Genomic DNA, 18,302 nt, shown 5'->3' on the forward strand with positions numbered 1-18,302 from the left:
GAAAATTGCTATTGACCATTTCCATACCTTGAAGTCCTGTTCATGATCTGAACTCTTTTTTCCAGCTTCCCCTCGGGCATACTGCAGCAGAGTCTGCCCAATCACCTGCTCCATGTGCTGCTGAAGAAACTGAAGAGCTTCCTGGATTTCTGTGACTAGCTGCTGGTGGAATTCTAAATTGATTTCTTGTGTTTCTTCCTCAAGCTTCTCCTCCTCTTCACGGATGTGGGACTCCTGGTAATCAGACAACAAGAGAGCACTGCCATTTAAATATGTTAACAATTGTAGTCAGCTTCACTTTGAAATAAAGTCCTGCACCCATTCAGAATGTTATAGTTTTAGTAATTATAATAACATAATTTACAGAGGAAGTTTGTACAGTCATTTAACACATTTGCCACTGATATGTACAGTTGTGGTATTTGCTGGGTCCCCAGGATGGAGGAGGAATTGAGAATCTGACTCTATGTTCTTAGAAGGCTAATTTATTATGATATATGATATGATACGATATGATATGATACGATATGATATGATATAATGCTATACTAAAACCATACTAAAGAATAGAGAAAGGATCTTACAGAAGGCATAACAAGATATTAATTAAAAACTTGTGACTGACTCCTCTGAGTCTGGATGGTGATTGGTCATTAAGTAAAAACAATTCACATGTTGGCTAAATAATCTCCAAAGCACATTACAAAGCAGCAAACACAGGAGAAGCAAGGAGATAATATTGTTTTCATTTTTCTCGGAGGCTTCTCAGCTTCCCAAGAGAAAAATCCTGGGCAAAGTGATTTTTCAGCAAATATGACACTGACATTGAGTAAAACTGCATCCTGTCCTATTAGTCACTCCTAAGTGATGTATTCCCATGTATGTGAAATATCCTGAGTCCAGTAAGGGACAATAGTGGATGCCTTGACAAACTGCACAGGGGCAAGGCAAGGACAGTTATGCACCAGGAATGCATCCACAGCCTGCATGGTCTACCTGAGGAAAACTTGGTTTGCTGGTACTTAGGAGTACCAATACCCTTGGGAGTACCAATGGCCCTTGGGACAGGTCACAAAGGTGGGTAATAACACTTGAAAACCATTTGCACAACATCCTCTGCTGGTGAGTTCTAAAGTTTCTCCACATATTTCTTAATTTTGAACCTGCCATCTGGTAACTTTGCTAGGTGCTCTATTCTTTCATTAGAAATGTGAAAAATGGTTCTCTATTCACATATTTGATGCCAGTTTTAAAACCTATGATATTCCAGAAGACACCTATGTTTTAGGCTGAAGAGTTCAAGTCCTTTGAGGTCTTTGGACCATCCTTGCCTCCATTTTTGTGCATGAAAAGTGCCCACTTTTCATCTAAGCTCTCTTTAGTGAACAGTGGTATCTGCTTACCAGCATGGTCTGTTCTGTCATCCCTAAGTGTAGTACTCTGCCATAGATGGCCTAATATTCTGTTGCTGATGTCTTTCTTATATTTACACACTCAGTTAAGGCTAAATAACTTGAAAATATTCTGGAAGATGTGACAGTACCTATTTGATGCCTGCAAGTAGAAAAGGAACATTCATCTGTAGAAATATTCTTATTAATGCTTATTAATACTCTTATTAATGTTCTGACATGTTATACTTAGAGCTAAGACTTATATTTTTGAGGTTTCTGAGAAAGTTGGAATGTCATTAAAAACTGTTTCTCATTTTTTTAGAGACCTAATGTCCTGTGATTATGCCCAAGCTAGGATTCATTAGTCATTTTACATTCTATATGAAATCAATAGATAGACATGACATTGTCCACCAGTATAAAACTGGCCCAAGCAAAATTTAAGTTTGGGTAAAACAAAACAATATATCTAAGAATCTGGTTGAATGTGTGTAAATTAACCTCTTCCTGAGCTCCTTATAGACTGTTCCTGGTTTTGGAGGATGTTTGTAACATGTTTTTTCTCTCTTGACTTTTCCCAATTCCTATGCTCTACTTTTTCAGCAGCAAGAATCTAGCAAGTTTATTTTTAGACACTTCCTTGTGAGATGGGTTTTAGCTGGAATTTGAAAGAGGCTGTAATGGAGAGATGCCATAGGAACACTAATACCTGAGGACATTTCATTTTCATTAGGGAAGGTAGTGATTGCATCAATTAACATCTCCATGTGAGCTAAGTGAGAGGGAGTAACGGAAAGCAAGAGGAATGCAGTGATATACATTTGTATTTTATTATTTTATATTTTATTTCTTTTGAAAGTTAATGAGTTTCTCAGATTTTCAAACTTAAAAGAAACTGCTTCAATTGATATTTTTCAAATATGAAAACAGCAGGACACAGACTTTCCTTATTCTTCTTCCATGTGGAGATTGAGGGTTTGTATGATGCAAATTGAAATTAGAGGGGTACAGAATTTTACCTCTCAGCTAATTACACAGCAACAGCGTGGAGCACAGAGCTGCAAAGTGTTTGATGGGTTCAAGCCATATGTGCAGCAGCAGTGGGCTGGGCAGAGCTATCACTGACACCTGCTGGGAGGGTTGTCTGAAGTTGAAATATGAAATGTGGTATTGCTCTACATAAATATCCAATGCATGTAATTAAATAACCAACAACACTTAATAGATCAACACTAAAAACCAGTCACAAACAGATGTGAAAGTGACCTATGGGAACATCATGTCTAAAAATCTCTTAAACTTTCTTTTGTCTTCATGACCTACAGTAGCCAGATAATTTGGGAGGATTGAGAATGGATGCTGATCTTCTTATGGACAGAGAGAGAAAAAAATTATGAAAAATTATGACAGTATAGAAGAACTTGATTTGTGTGGTAGGAGTAAGAATTTCTCCTAATGCTCCAGTAAAAACTTCTCAAGTGCATATTACGATCCCCAGCAGAATTAGTAGGAGGCTCTCTTACCCTGAAGCAGTAGCTTTGCAGAAGTCCTTTATACATGCTGGCATCCTTGCCTTCATGCATTAGCATTTTCATATAAATAAATTGCCAAATAAGCTTGCTAGGACACTCAATAAAGTATAAGGGATTAAAATGTCTGCCCAAACTACAACAGGCATACTCAAAGACGTCCTATACCAGCAATGTGCACATTTTTGACAGAGAATACTTTTCTTTCTCATTGGAGCTTGAACTTTTTTTGTTGTTGCTTTTTTTTTTGTTTTGTTTTTTTTTGTAGTTTAGGTGTGCAGTGGCCACTTCTAATGCCAAATATCACAGCATGTGAGACCTCTGGAGATAACCCACCTGGACACTGTACCTACCACTGCCTTCTGCAGCTGCCACTGGTCCTCATCTTGGCACGGGGAGGATCCCTTCTGCAGGGTGTGCTGCTCTCTCAGCTCCTGAAGGGAGCTCTTCTTTCTGGCCAGCCGCATGCGCGCCAGGGCTGCCAGCCCAGCTCTCCGCAAGCTGAACCTGCTGAGCACTGAGCACAGCAGAAGCTGGTGCTTTTGCAAGATGTAGCTAACAGACCTGTAAAAAGGACCGTTAAAAATCCATCAGTGAAGCTGCTTGCACACCTGTGTTCAGCAAAGTCATTCCCTAAAGGTGGAAGAGTTATTCTTCACTCTGCGAAATGCCTTTTTGTACAAAGCATGCCTTGGAAAGCTGCTCAGGTGTAGAGAATGGGTACTGCTGTGTTACACTTCTAGTTCTGTCACACTGAAGTTAAATTAAAATGAAAACAGAAATAAAATAGCTAAATAACTATCTACATGTTACTGGAACAAACACTTAATCTTGCAGAAAATGCAACTCCACCATGACGCAGAGAGTGCAGACAGAGGCTGGTTCAAGACTAGAAACCCCCCACAAACACAGCAGATACTCACAAAGCACACCAGTGACAAATCACATAAGACTATCTTTTCTAATTTCTAGGAGTCCTGATATGTCTACATTTTAAAATTTACTTTTGATACCCTGACAAAAAAACAAGACCAAATGGCTCTCTGTCTGAAGTGCTAATAATCCCTCAACACTGCTTTCCACAATGTAATGTACACAAGTTTTTATCTGGGCATGCAGCAGTGAAGTTTTACCCCACTGCTCATGGATGAAACTGTGCTTACTCATCACTGAGGCATCCTAGCCTGCTCACGACGCCTTGAATTATCTTCTCTTGTTTCTCAGACAGGTGCTTTTGCATCACAGCAGACAGAGCATATTCTCTTATCCAGAGCTAAAAGCAGAGAAAAGAATTACAAATATAAGATACTCTGATTTCAGCAGTCACTACATAAAGAAACAACTGTTTATTTTGCTAGAAAAATCATCCTTTGCTTTCAAAAACAAACTCATTCTGGATTAAAATCATTCTACTGTTTTTTTCCAATTATCAAAATCCTAAACAAAACTCACTGAAAATAAAAGCTTTGCACTGGTTTGGATCAGCCCTGAACTGTGTTTCCTACAGATTTTTTGGTTTCAGTTACAGAGGAACAAGAAAAAAATAACAATACAGCACAAAATACTGCATTGACTCTCATCAGCAGGTTTCAGCAGGCTTTTTATTTATTTTTTCTTTTCACTAGTAGAGAATATAGTTTTTATTTTCACTGAAAAAAAATACAGGTATCATCTTCCATCACACTTCTGTCACAGTAAACAGTGCTAATAATTGGAAATGGAGATTAAGTGATTAGACAAGTATATGGACTGCAAGTTTACAGCTCCTTCACAGTGATATTTAGATTGAAGAATTTAATCTTCAAATGAATTTTGATGGATTTGCCATTAGACTGTAAACTTCCGGAGACATGGAGTTAAGATTTAGTTTAGTATGTTGCTGGTATTTAAGTCATAAACTGAAATATTTGCAAGGCTCCAACTCTTACTGTAAGATGAAGAGTGTAATTTACGCTACTGACAGATGAATAAAAGTACGTTACCTGATGATGTATTCAGAGACCCAAATTAAATATAATACCAAGGATGTCTGACAATTTCACTTTGTGTTCCAGCATCATTCAGAACACGAGGGACTAAATTTTCAATTATGGCAGACAGGCAGGTTTCACTAGATCAGTATGTCCAGCAAAGGATTAGATGTTGTCCTGGCTGCAGGAGGGGGTGAAGCTTAGTGCAGTGTGGGCACATCCAAGTTGTGATTCTATCCCACCCACATCATACACGTGGGAGTGGTTTTGGGGTGAAAATGAGCACACTCTTCAGAAGTGGGCACCATTTTGCCTCTCTCTAGAGAAGGAAGGTGTCAGCATCAGCCCCTGCAGATCCAGCCCCCACTGCACTCCTGCTCCCCCCTCCTGTTTTCTCCAGAATGCAGCTCCAGCACTTGGTGCTGAAAGGACAGCGGCACCAGTGCTCATAACTACTGGATATATACCTGAGTATTACACAAAACATCAGCAAATTGTACAACTGATACATCTGGAACAGCTATTTCTGTAAATTTTTTTTAACAGAGAGAGAGAGAGGCCAGCAGATCCTGACAATATTTTGTGTGTTTTCTGCATCTAAATATAACAACCATTTTACCTAGAAGTTCTGAGAGGTACTATTCAGTATAACAGCAAATAGCAGGGCTGAACTGACAGAGCCTGTGCAGAGGCTGCCATGGGGGAAGGACTGGTGGGACTGAACCCTAGTCCAGTTGAGAGGAGACCCATTGATAACAGCTGAGCTGAGGCTGGGCCAGCTGAGCTGAGCTGAGCTGAAAGGAGGTGGCAGAATGGTTGGAAAATGGCAGTGACCTGCAGGACCAGCACAGCGGGAGAAACAGCAGCTCAGACACCTGTGCAGAAGGGAGCCCAGCAGAGCAGCAGCACAGCCTGACTCAGGGGATTTATCTGTCACTGGTTTCCAGGCTGGGGGGTGTGGGAAATGTTAGCCATGGGAGTTCCCTTGCCATCCTGCCTTTGTTCCTGCTGACCATGTAGGTAGCGAGTGGGAATGGTCTCCATATCACCTTTGTCTGGGAAACCAAGTGGACACAACCTATAGGGAGCATCTGCCATCTGTTTTTTCCCAGTGGTGAACTCCTTTTTGCTGGGTAAAACCCCTTCTCTTTTTGTACACCTTTGCTATTAATATTGCTGTTGTTATTGTGAATTTCTTACTCCATGGCTTTGTGCTTTCAGTAAAGTGTTATCTCAACCCATACTTTCTGCTTTTGCCATTCCCTTAGTGAAACAGGCAGGGGAAGGGGAGTGGTTCATTTGCAGTTTAGTTTCCATCTGGTGCTAAAGCCAGCACAAATGTATAATTGCACAATTGTTAGTGTTAGAAATTAGGAGTGCTACTGGGCATCTCAGCTGGATATGAGTTTTTTCATTGAGAAGCAATGATCTGTGCAGGAGAGAGGCTTTCTCTGTGAGCACAGAATGAACTCCCCTGGGAAGTGCAGAGAACATCAGAAACTTTGTTTTGGCTTCAAAATAAAAATGTATTTCTTTCATGGCTAGTGCCTTCCCTGTGGAATACACAGTGACACAGCTAACTGACCTCTCTTCATGTAGAAAACCTTACCAAAACACATGTTCCTGAGCAGGATGCCTGACAAGGATGGGAGGGCAGGCAGTCAACAAGTGACAGATGGGAAGAGTGCAGCTGAGCATGAGTAGCACAGCCCCAAAGACTGCATGGCACTGGAGACCCACCAGGCTGCTCTTGGCAAGAGCCTCAGATGTACCTGTGTAGCCAGATCTCAACTGATCTGAGGCTAGGTGAGTCTGATAATCACAGAGCACAGCTGAGCACACTGTCTTCTCTGACTGCATGCTGCAAGCATCAAATTAAGGTCTATCAGGTCTTCAGGTATCATCATGACAGATGGCAAAGATGTGCTTGAAGTAATAATTGTTATCAGCATTTCCCTTTAGCAACTCTATAGATTTAGCTCCTAGGGTTTCACACCTCTCTGTACACACCTTGTAGATCCATTGTGTACTTTAATGTCTCTTTCAGCAGTTCAAAGAAAGTCTGAAAATGACCTTTTACTTTCCAGAAGTAATTTTATTTCCAGTGAGAGGCTGGCTGTGGTTCAGCTGTGGGTTTCCATCATTTTTGGAGACCTGATTATTTACTGAGAAGTTGCTCTTGAAGGGCAAGTAAAACAGCATGAGGGTACATATCACCAAGAGACAGAATGCCTTCAGGAATTGATACTTGAATTGCAGTTGGAATGGTAAATGATATAATATTGCAGCCAAGAACTCAAAATATAGCAGCTCATTTGCTATCAAAATATATCCTATCCAAAAGTAAATCCTATCACTGTCAGTGATAACAATGCCAGTGCTTCTTGCAGTTGTTCTCTATTTCTGTTTACGAAGAAACAGCCTAGTTCTGTAGTAGTGAGGAGTTCCTTATAAAGAATAAGTCACCTTTTCCATTAAGACTGCATTTGAGGTAGTCCATATGTAGAATTTATAAAATGATTCTGCACCTCCCTGAGACCAATGGGAAACTGAGAATACAGCAGAAATTCCTCCAGCACACAGTTATTAAGCTGAACACTATAAGTACCTCAGTCATGTAAGTAGTAAGAGAACAAGAGGAAAGGAAGGGGAATCATTAGACATTTATGATGAGAGGATTAACAAGGAAGACTGAGAATTAGATAAATACTAAACCAGTGTTTTGTCTCAAAAAGACCATTAGGAAGATGATTAAGATAGAAAGGATCAGCTGGGATAAACAGGACATTGTATGTTTAATTGGAAACAACACCTAGGCAGCTCACAGGGATGGGGCTAGCAGAGCTGGGTATTTTCCACCTCCAAAATACAGGAACACCTCACACAGAGGCAGAAATGTGACAGCAAAGATTCTCTGGGAATGTTGAGGCAGCTGGCATATGGCTGAAAACCAGCAAAAGAGAAACTTTTTCAAAACTTCTTCAGGTCAGGTGTCACGGTCAGGCTTTGTGCTTGCACCCATACTCCACTGTTGGATCAAGTCAGCAGGCACATCTCCAAGCTTCCTGTTCTTGGGAACAGCCTCACTTTGCTCAGAGATAGGTTGGATGGAGGGGAAAAACCCATGCTGCTGCACAAACTTAGTGGCTCAGGCTCTCTGATCCCTGTATTCAACCAGAAAAAACAGTGACAAAAGTATGGTAATTGAGGGAGTAAAGCTTTAAGGAATGTCTGGCTTCTTGAAGTGTTATTCCAGTAGCTATGAAAAAATTAACCAGAGAAGTGATAAAATGCCCACCCTGTCAAAACTGGTAATCAGGGGACAGTTCAACTTTCTGGGTAACAAGCAAGGATTTGGGAATGGATGGAAATCTCATCCCATTTTTATTCTGTAGGCTTCCAAATATTTTGCTTCTCAGTCATAGGTGCATTACAAGATCTTCTGAAGCGCTGCTGAAGTTAAGTATTACTCTCTGGCAATAAAGGTGAGGAATATGCCTCTCCTTTCTGTTTTGACACCTTTAGCACAGATTATTCAGGGAATGAAAGGAAAGTGATTTCCCTGTCTCGGCCTGTAGATGGGGTGCGATGCACACTGACTGCCAAGTGAGTCAGCCTGGCGCAGGAGGCTGCTCCCTGGAACTGCTCTCTACAGAAATCATGAATTAGGGACTATGCGGGAAAATGCTTAAAATTTATTTTCACTAGTCATTTACTCCCATTTGCCTCACTCATATCCTCAAGCCTAGAAGGCAAAGCTGTATATGAAACTGATTTTTTTTCTTATCAGTTGTAAAGGTATTTCTTTTCACCCAAAGGACATCATATTCCAGACACGTATAAATGCTAGGAAAAATAATTTAAAAAAAGTGGTTCGAGTAAAAGGGAAAAATGTCTTTTAGAGCCACTTTGGAAAGCACACATAAATTTCCTAGTGAAAAGTTTTCTGGTGTTAAGACTGCCTGTAAAGCAGGTAACTGTAACTCCCAGCACAGCACATTTATCAAGAGGCAAATGAAAGACATATCTTCTGCTGCAAAATGCCTGACAACTTAAAAGGCCTGACAATATGACTGTGGATTTATGGATCTTTTGTCAAACCCAGAACTCTAACATCTATGGGCTCTCCCAAATGACATAATCATCTGGCACAAGTGTCCAATATCTCTTCTTAAGGTAGAAACCAAGTGTTCCTTTTTGTAGGATGCAAATGTCAGCTTATTGCTAAAATGTTCATGCTGCTGTTTTATAGTAGGAAAGGGACAAGAAATGCACATTGCATTTGAACACAATATAATGCATTATTATGTTTTTCAGACTCATGAAAATTTGCCAGCCTAGCTTTGGTGGAATAGTTATCTCCCTGCATGCTCTCTTTGGAGATAAAGCAGATTTTTTTCCAGTTCAAATCCCTTCCAAAAAGCCACAAGCATTAAGTTAAAAAAGGCACTTAGGCTCCTGCACAGAATATTGTCTCGCGGAATCCTAAGACGAATTTCTCACTATAAGAAACTCTTATCTCTTCTTGGAATTTATCCTGCAAATCACTTGTTCTTAGGACAGCTCTGTCTGTCACTTTTTGTATTGAATTTTTGTATTGAATAAAGCCCAGCTGCAGTGCTGATGACTCAGAGACCAATGGGAGAGCTCTGTCACTGCTAAGTTAATTCCTCTATAGCTCTATATCTCAGTAATTACTGTTAATGATGTCAGCAAACCCTTTATTATTTTAATTTTTTTTTCCCAGCTAGGAAGTCATCTCCTTTACATTATGCATGCTAGGGTACACAAAGTGAGGGAAAGTCAATTTAATAATTTAAACAAGCTGTGCTTGGGCATGACCAGAACACCTGAATTCACATACAATGAATCCACCACACAGTGCTGCCCAGAGACCTATTATCTAGCAGCTGAGTGCTGGAGTTGAACTAAAAAAATTGAGGTCAGGCATTGTTTCATTAATCACCGAAGCTACAGGTATGCCAAAATCAAACAGTAAATGCCAACCAACAGTTTTGGCACACCTGTACATATCAATGTAACTGAGCATGTGAGCAGACTCACTGCCATCAGTGGTTGCTCCCAAGCACAATTTAGTTTAGCTTGTTATATAGCCCTGTGACACCAAACCAGAAAAACAGAATTGTTTTTCAAAGTAGGTCAGTTAGAATAATGGAAATATTAAAAGATCAGCAAGGTGCATGTTGCATAACTCCAGATTAAGTAAAATATAGAAGAAAAAAAGAAAATGTCTCAATGTTTTCAATGAAAAATTTTACTTTTGTATCACCAAGGGTGTTTTTAAACCTACTGGTTAGAAACAACCCTACCAGATTTAGTAGGGAGCCCACAGTTTCCTGAATCACAGTGTTTTACAGCAGAATCCTAAATGTGAGTGGGTGAAAATGTTGAACACCTTAATGCAGTTTGCAATAATTAGAGCCTTGCTCAGTACCTCATTAACAATGTACTGGATTGTCTAGACGCTTTGCAGAATGAGGGCAAGGGAAAGTATGATTCTGCCAGTGTTAAAGAAAACTGCCAACCTTTTATTTAAGAACATCCAATTACTCTGTACGTTGCAGCACACACTTAACATTTAGGAAAGGACACACTTTTGAATAGAGGAGGTCTTTCTTTGACAAAGCTGTGTTAGAAGCAGTGTTAACAGTGACACAGGACTGCATGAATAACCTGAAGGCATATTTGAGCCCCAGTCTGATGCTAAAGACACCTGTCTCACCCTACCCTTGTTTTCTCCTCTGGTGTCAATGCCCCGTATGGTGGGCACACACACAGAGCAGGAAAGCTGAATGTGTTTTTTTCCACCTTTGCAGAGAGAGTAAGTTTATAAAAGGACATGTCATATGTTTCCAGTTATTACAGTATTAATACATAAAAATAAGTAAGAAATCTTTATAATTGCAAGGCTTTCTTGCCTGTAAACTGTATTTATATGTACCCTCTCCAAACAGACCCGGTGAAGCTTTTTTTGAAGTGTTTCTGTAGATGCCAAGAGCTGAGGACATCAGAGAGCAGGCTTGCCAGAAAGTGTTTATGTGCTGACAAAGCTGTCAAACACTGTGGACAGATGTTCAGTAATTACTCTCTGACTCCTCTATGCAAGCCTACATGCACAGCATACATATTCACTCCATGCTACAGATAAGACTGCTCCTCCTCAGCCTAGAGTTGTGTCTGGACCAGGCTATATAATTATACACTAAACACTTCCACAGATAAGTATCTTGATCATTTTTTCCTGTATCCCATTTTCAAGACACTGAGATCTCAAAGCATAACATGGATCTTACTTCTTTTTCTTGCAGTAGCTGCTCCTGGAAAAGCTTCCAGTGTCTCTGGCGGTGATTCTCCCATTTCTCCAGCTGAGGGACCAAATTCTCCTGCCATTCCTCCTTCAGAAGCTCACATTCTTTTACAGAGAGGCTGGTCACCACAGGAAGGGTCTGAAGAAATAGCTCTGTCACCAACTCTGTTAAAGCATGGGAAGCCTTAGAGTACAGCTCCTAAGAGAGGCACAGAGAGGACAGAGAGAAACAGGTGACAAAGTGAACCCTCAGCCCTTTGGAGCTGTTCCCCTGCATGTTCCACAATTGATGCCAGTGAGGGAACCATGTGAATACACTGGGCTGGTGTCCAAATCCTAGAGCTAAAATCCAATGCCCCTAAGGCTTGAGTTAAAAGGACCAGATTTTGTAAATGGAACAACAAAATGTTTTGGTTCAAGCTGCACAAGGCATTTAAAATGCAACAGTGGCAAGAGCACATGAGTCCCTGTGCCCTAATTGTTGCTCACATATGACTGCAGTAGAAAAGAATATCTTGTTTTACTATTGAGATGTGTTATAAAAACACCTATTTTGCAAGTGGCTGTGGAAACAATCTGGTGTAGCACAACACCTCGTAGGCACATTTTCTCAGGTGCTGATATGAAATGAATGAAGAAAGAGGGAAGAGTTAAAAAGGATGGTATGGATTTAGCTAGACAAAAGTGACATTAGCCATGTCAGTAGTTGGTACTTCAATGTATGACACTCTTTAATGCTTGAAGAATAGAATTAGTCAAATTCATCCTGATGCAGAATAGTTTCAAGCCTAGGAAAACTAACATCTTCTGGAGGTTTTAATGAAACCAGTCCCATATGAATAGTTTTAAGTTGCTGAGACTGTTTCACTCACAAGAAGTGTTGGGGTGATTTAGTCAGATGGCATCCAAGCTAAAAACTCAGCTCTAGTTTCACTGTCAAATGCACAGTGGTGACAGGAGCTGTGCTGGCAAACTAGGCCATTTGAGATCATTTCTGGGCAGGAGTGGGGACAGGTAGCTTTCCCAGCTGAAAAGGGAACAAAACCACACTGGAAAGTCACACAGGCACTGCAGTATTCCTGCAGGATGATGAGCTATTTCTATTTCATGTATATATGATGAGCAGTATTCCTGACCCTACCAGTCCAAGAAGCCTTAATGCCTAGCTGGGCTTGCTTTCATTGCAAACCAGTGTTAACCCTCTTGGAAACACAGATCTTTCTTTATTTTCTTTAAAATACTGATCATGTTTTTAAAACTCTCTGAAGGTTTCTTGTTAAAAGAATAAGTCAGGTCTTCTAGATGCTGCCTTCTTTTAAATACAGGTTGAATTACAGTTTCTTAGATGATCAAAATATAGAACCTCTCAACAGAAACGCAGAGATATTTATCTAGATGTGAAATATGCTTGTCTGCAGCTCACAGACAACAGAAGTTCTAGTGGAATTTTTTTCGGGGGAGGGCATATACTGCTATAATGTACTATTGTGTAAGAGCCCATTCCAACTGCTAGATATTGAATTATAAAATACAAAATACTAAAAAATAATAATAAAAAAGTGCAAGGACAAGAACTCAAGAAATAAAGACCAGAACTTAGGTTGAATATGAAATATAGTTCTGTGCCCCCATAATGATACATTTGGGGTTGATGTAATGTTTTCACAGCACCTTTATCTGTTCCATGTTTAGCTTTGTAAATATCCTTTGAACTGATTGATTTCTGAAAAATATTTTAATATTTCTAATTTATTGTAAAATATACAAGCTGTGCACTGAGTACTAAATTATTATTTTCCTCCTATGATCCCTCTAGGATGCTAATCATCATATTAATTAGCTGTTTCACAAACAATAAATAGCTTAACAGCTCCCTGCAGTAACCTCTTCTTATGGATAAAAGTGAGGCACAACACTAAAAAACATGCTCACTGCACCTTTGAAATGAGCTGTCTCAGCTCTTTCCACTCTCTTACCTGTTTAAAGAAGGAAGAATTTTCAGAATCCAGCTCCCACTGGCTTTCTTTAATCTCAAAGTATTCTAAATTCTTGCAAATTGGACTACAGCTTTTTGGAAATTATTGATGGATGTAAGTATGAGAATTACTAGTCAAAGACCCAACATAATATGTAACTTCTGATAATACTTTTCCCATTTCTAGTGATTGCTCACAATCTAGACATGACCACATCATTAGGGGAGCATTTGCTACACAGGTGTATCCTGTGCTGAAGGATTACTGCCCCTACTCCTTAATTATTATATTACAAGTTCCTATTACAACAAGAGGCATGATTTATACCATCTTAATAATCTGTGAAGTTGTAGGCCTGGCTTAATTTGCCAAAAGCAGTGCCAAATGATTTACTTGAATTCTCTCTTCTGCTGTTATTTTAAAATCCAAGACTCCAAGTTCTCAGGTTTAACATAAACTCAAAGATACTGCACTTCTAATCTAAATATCCCATACAACATTTAAAGAATAATGGCTCTATCTTTGTAATCTCTCCTCTGAGCTTTACCAGCCTTTCAGGACATATTAATTCTCCTGCCTTTACTGGGTGTTCAGTGATATAAGAATTTCTATTTGGTCTGAAACAGTTCAGAAGGAGTCTAGAGGAGTCTGTGGCATTTCTACTGCAGTAGATCAAAAGATCTCAGGCAGGGTGTTAAGGAATTCTATTCTCAAACAATGGCAGCTAAATCCCTTTTAAACATATTTTGCTGAGGAACTGAGCGTTTCCCTGGCACGCTCACAGCTCTGTGTTATTATTTGCTATGAAATATTTTGCACAGAACAAAAATATGGTATTTTGTTCCTTGTTGTCAATGACATTTTGTTCTGCCTGTACCCCTTGCACCTTCAAATTATACTGTAGGCTCACCTTTGGCACTACCACAGTGGGGACAGGGACTGAAGAAAAATGTGGTTAGGTCATGTTCCAACAGAATTACTTATCTATATCACCTCATTAATGACAAGCACATGGACATCAGAGCCCAGGCAGCCCTTTGCATGCCAGACCTAAGAGGACAGCATGCTGCACCCAGAGGCCACACCACAGGGACAACACAGTGGCCATGCTGTTTAATGCAGCACTTAAAAAATATGGCAAAATGGCCTTTAAAAATTTGGGAGAGGAAATACTAAGTCTACATTTAGGAAAGATTGCAAATGTGATTGAATTCTACCCAGCGACTCAAGCTAACAAAATAGTTCAAAACTGTTTGTACTCTAAGGAATGTACTTGATTTCAAACTGCATGAAGTCTGTCTGTGAGCAGGGATGGCACACTATGTATTGCAAAAGTTATTTTCCACAGGAAAGAAAAGGAAAATCAGTACTGCTTCCAGGATCTTATTTTGGACTAGAGCCTCTACAAATATTTTTACAAGCTTCCTGATATGCCATCTCATGTTTTTAGAGTTTTGACTTGGTGAAATTTATTCAAATTGATTCTATTAATAGAATAGCTGATTGCAGTATTGAATGAACCTGTTTGTAGTACCTGGCAGTCAATCTCAAAGCTTTTCAAAAAATCCCCAGAGAAATACATCAAGCATAAAGAAATACCATGGGGTACACATGGAAATAAAATGGGCTTAGATTAGAATGCTGAGTGCATCTGTATTTTAAATAAGGCATTGAATATATAATTTTTTCAAAAACCAGGGGAAATAAATAGCTTATCAGATTTCACTCAAAGAACAATATTAATTCTCCCCCTTAAACCTAAAAGATTAAAAGGTTCCTACATATAGATGAGTAAATAGTGAAATTGTGAAGCAGGAAAATGTATTTAGAAAGGTTGGTTGTAGTTTCTTTTACATGCCAGCCACTGAAAACTATATATTATCTCAAAGAGGCAACTGCACAACTACTTGTTAACTTGTGATAGAACATTTTATTGAAGGAATCAAGTATCTGGTCAAAGCTGTGGACCACTGCTGCATGTGCCCCCAGAAGCTCAGGGGCTAGGACACTTGGTTAGGAGGTAAAAGATTCATCTCCCAAACCATATTGTGTCTTACAAGGGACAGAGATTTGTTACTCGGATCATACATCCCATAAATACATCAAAAATTCTGGGACACTGGACACACACACCACTGGCCACTAGAAGATACTTCACATCACTCAGAAGATACTGAGACTCAGTACAGTCTCAGAAGATACACCACTCAAAACAGGGAAAAGCTGATGCATGTACTTCTCTCTTCCTTGTGAAGAATTCTGGAAAGTCAATTGGACAATGAAAACTCTACCTGCTTTTAAGCATCCTAACATCAAAAAAGCACAGTGACATTGAAGTCATCCTTTGCACAAGTTAATAAAAAAGATCCACTGCTTGATTTCCACACATTTAAAATGGAGGTCTATTGAAATTTCAGTCTTGCCCCCTCACTGGTCTTTGATTTATTCAGGAGGCAGTTTCAATCTTCTCTTTTGGTACTCCTTTTTTAGAAATATGCCTTTGTGGGTAAGGTTATGTCCCTCATGAGATCTAACTATTAGCCAATTGTGAATCTGTATAGTGGTAGAATCCATTTTCTTATGCAGTAAGGCAAGAGGAAGACTTCAGAATGAAGGCTACCCCTATCAGATGCCTTGTATCAGCTTTGACTGAAGCAAACAAAACAAAACTAATAGTGCCCAAACCCAGTATCAGAATGGGCTCCCATGGTATGAGCTCAGAGATTTAATCTATCAGATGATCCTGTATTTTTGGAGTAAGTTACAGGGCAAAAATTTCAAAAGTGAGCTTTTGAGGTGGAGGTCTCTTGATAGGGATTTCCACCTGAGACAAACTGACTGATTCCCTCTAAAAAGATGCCAGCTCTTGGTACCCAAAAATGCAGTCCAGCATCCCCAACCATATCTCATATTAACAAAATTACATAAGGAAACTATTGAAAGAGTAAGTCTCTGAGAATCTCCGCTTTTTATCTTGTCAAAAATATTTTTTCTCCCTTTTATTAACAGCAGACAAAATCAAACCCTTTTCCTCAAAGTCACATTTATGTCTACTTATACAAAAAATATCTACTGCCTTGCTCATTGATAACACTCATGACTCAATAGCTTTTGGTCTAAATTTTTATGCATTTTATTCCCAAGCCAAATTAAATAACATTCTGGTGAATGGCTATCAGCAAAGGGGAATTATAAATGACAATAAATAGTGCTTTTATGGTTTTGAAATTAAGGCAGAAGAAAAAGACCTATCTTACCATGTACTATGTAATGGTTAATTACTAGTACATTACTAGCTGTAAATTGATTTCCTTTGTGCAATCTGCATGTCTATTTTCTTAATAGTAGTGTTATCCCCCAACCTCTTCACTTCTCTTTTCCCTACTGAAATACACAGGTCGTTCACACAAAAACAACAACAACAGCCAAAAGAAAAAAGAGGGAAAATATTAAATGTTGGTGATTATCTGATATGTTAAACTTGAGACTGGATTGACATAGGGGGCAGGGAGTGGGGTGGGTGGTGTGTTATTGCTAACATGTAATGGAAAATTATGGTTAAAACAGCACAAAATCTCTTGCATACAGGATAACTGTGCAGATCCTGTTCATGAAAATATTAAACTGATCCATTCAATTATCTTTGCACAATTTTTCCTTCAGTTATGATATACTGCGATAATCAAAATCATTTCCCCTCATTCTTCAACACACATTTCAAAAACTAGTTATGGAACCTGTGTCTCGACACTGACTATTCACCTACAGCACACTCTTTTAATCCACTAGTGTGGCTGAAAAGTCCTACACTATCCTCCAAATGTAACTCATTCATTCACTCAGGCATCAACAGATTCCACTGACCTTGGTTAAATCATTTTAATTGATTTATTCATGCATACACAAAACAAACCTACTCAATTATTCTATGCAAACACACTCAGCTTCCAGATCATTGAATTTTTACATATTTATTCACCAATTTGGATAATTCTTCCATGTACTGTAGCACTACAGACTTCCCTAGTGCTAGGGGGTTATATAAATCTATCTTGATCTGTTTAAAGGGCGAAAAATGAAAAAATGGAAAAGGCATAGAAATTTGATAAGGGCTTAGAAGAGCACTGTGAGAACAAGCTAAGCATCTTCCACAAGGGAGTGGCACTTAGAGGTTAGTAGCGACTTTTCTTCTGTCCTGAGAGTACTCACTGGCTCCCCAGCCACATGGTGACCTCTTTCTTATATTTTAACATCACCTTTTGCATTGAGATCATGTTTCAGCTTCTCCATTTGCAAGGCAAATGACTGTCAGTTAAGCTTCAGGGAGTGCAGATCCAGTGGAAAGGCAACATCAGGCTTTGCAGTGTTTACACAAATGCCCAAACTAGCTGGTTCTACACAGGACTATGGTGCAAACCCAGTGGGGACATAGGTGTGTAGCACAGAGCTGACTGCTCCCATGTGAGGCTGGCTGGTACCCAAGCAATGAGAATTAGTTAATGCCTACTTATTCAACTCTACTTGAGCTGCAGCCACACAACTGCACTGGGGAGGATCCCAAATCCCTCTCATCTTCCCATCGCTGCCTTGCCTCTCCCAACAGCAGCAGCAGCTTCTTCCTATAACAAACCTGGAGCAAATAAGTGAAGAGGCAAAGTTCTGCTGCCCAGGGAAAGATTTGTGCTTGTACATGCTGCACTTCCTAAAACAGCAAGCCCACTTTTGCTTTTATGCCCCTGGTTATGGAAAACATGCAACCACTGCAATGCCCTTAGCTGCAGAAGTCAGCACAGCCCCATTTAACTTCAGTGGGGCTATGCCCATTTGTATTATCTCTTCTTCCTAGCTTATTAGGTATATTCAAAAGCAGCCTCCTCTCTTAAAACAGTTCATAGGATCTGTATTTGGGGTTAAGGGGAGAAAGTGTAGTTACTCATTATATGAAATATCACAGTAAAAATGTTTTATTGCAGAAAAAAGAAAGTGGAATAAAGATTTGTGGATGCTCATTTAACAGATGCCAGTTGGATCACAGTATCTGCAGTTTTTCATGTCTGGCAGTGTTTGGGTCCAGTCATAGGAGAGCAGCTGTAATATGGAATATA

General features: G+C 39.5%; 1 protein-coding gene across 1 annotated transcript in view; it reads right to left on the minus strand.

Annotated features, from left to right (window-relative positions):
- Positions 1-18,302, minus strand: part of EVC (EvC ciliary complex subunit 1) — a 46,347-nt gene that overhangs the window by 7,544 nt on the left and 20,501 nt on the right. Inside the window, exons 11-14 of the mRNA XM_058803994.1 lie at positions 11,208-11,420; positions 4,087-4,196; positions 3,277-3,487; positions 28-234 (exon numbers count right to left, since the gene is read on the minus strand). Of these exons, the coding sequence (XP_058659977.1) occupies positions 28-234; positions 3,277-3,487; positions 4,087-4,196; positions 11,208-11,420 (741 nt within the window). The remainder of the gene's footprint in view (positions 1-27; positions 235-3,276; positions 3,488-4,086; positions 4,197-11,207; positions 11,421-18,302) is intronic.

The sequence above is a fragment of the Ammospiza caudacuta genome, chromosome 4, assembly GCF_027887145.1.
Source record: "Ammospiza caudacuta isolate bAmmCau1 chromosome 4, bAmmCau1.pri, whole genome shotgun sequence".
Taxonomy (NCBI): domain Eukaryota; kingdom Metazoa; phylum Chordata; class Aves; order Passeriformes; family Passerellidae; genus Ammospiza; species Ammospiza caudacuta.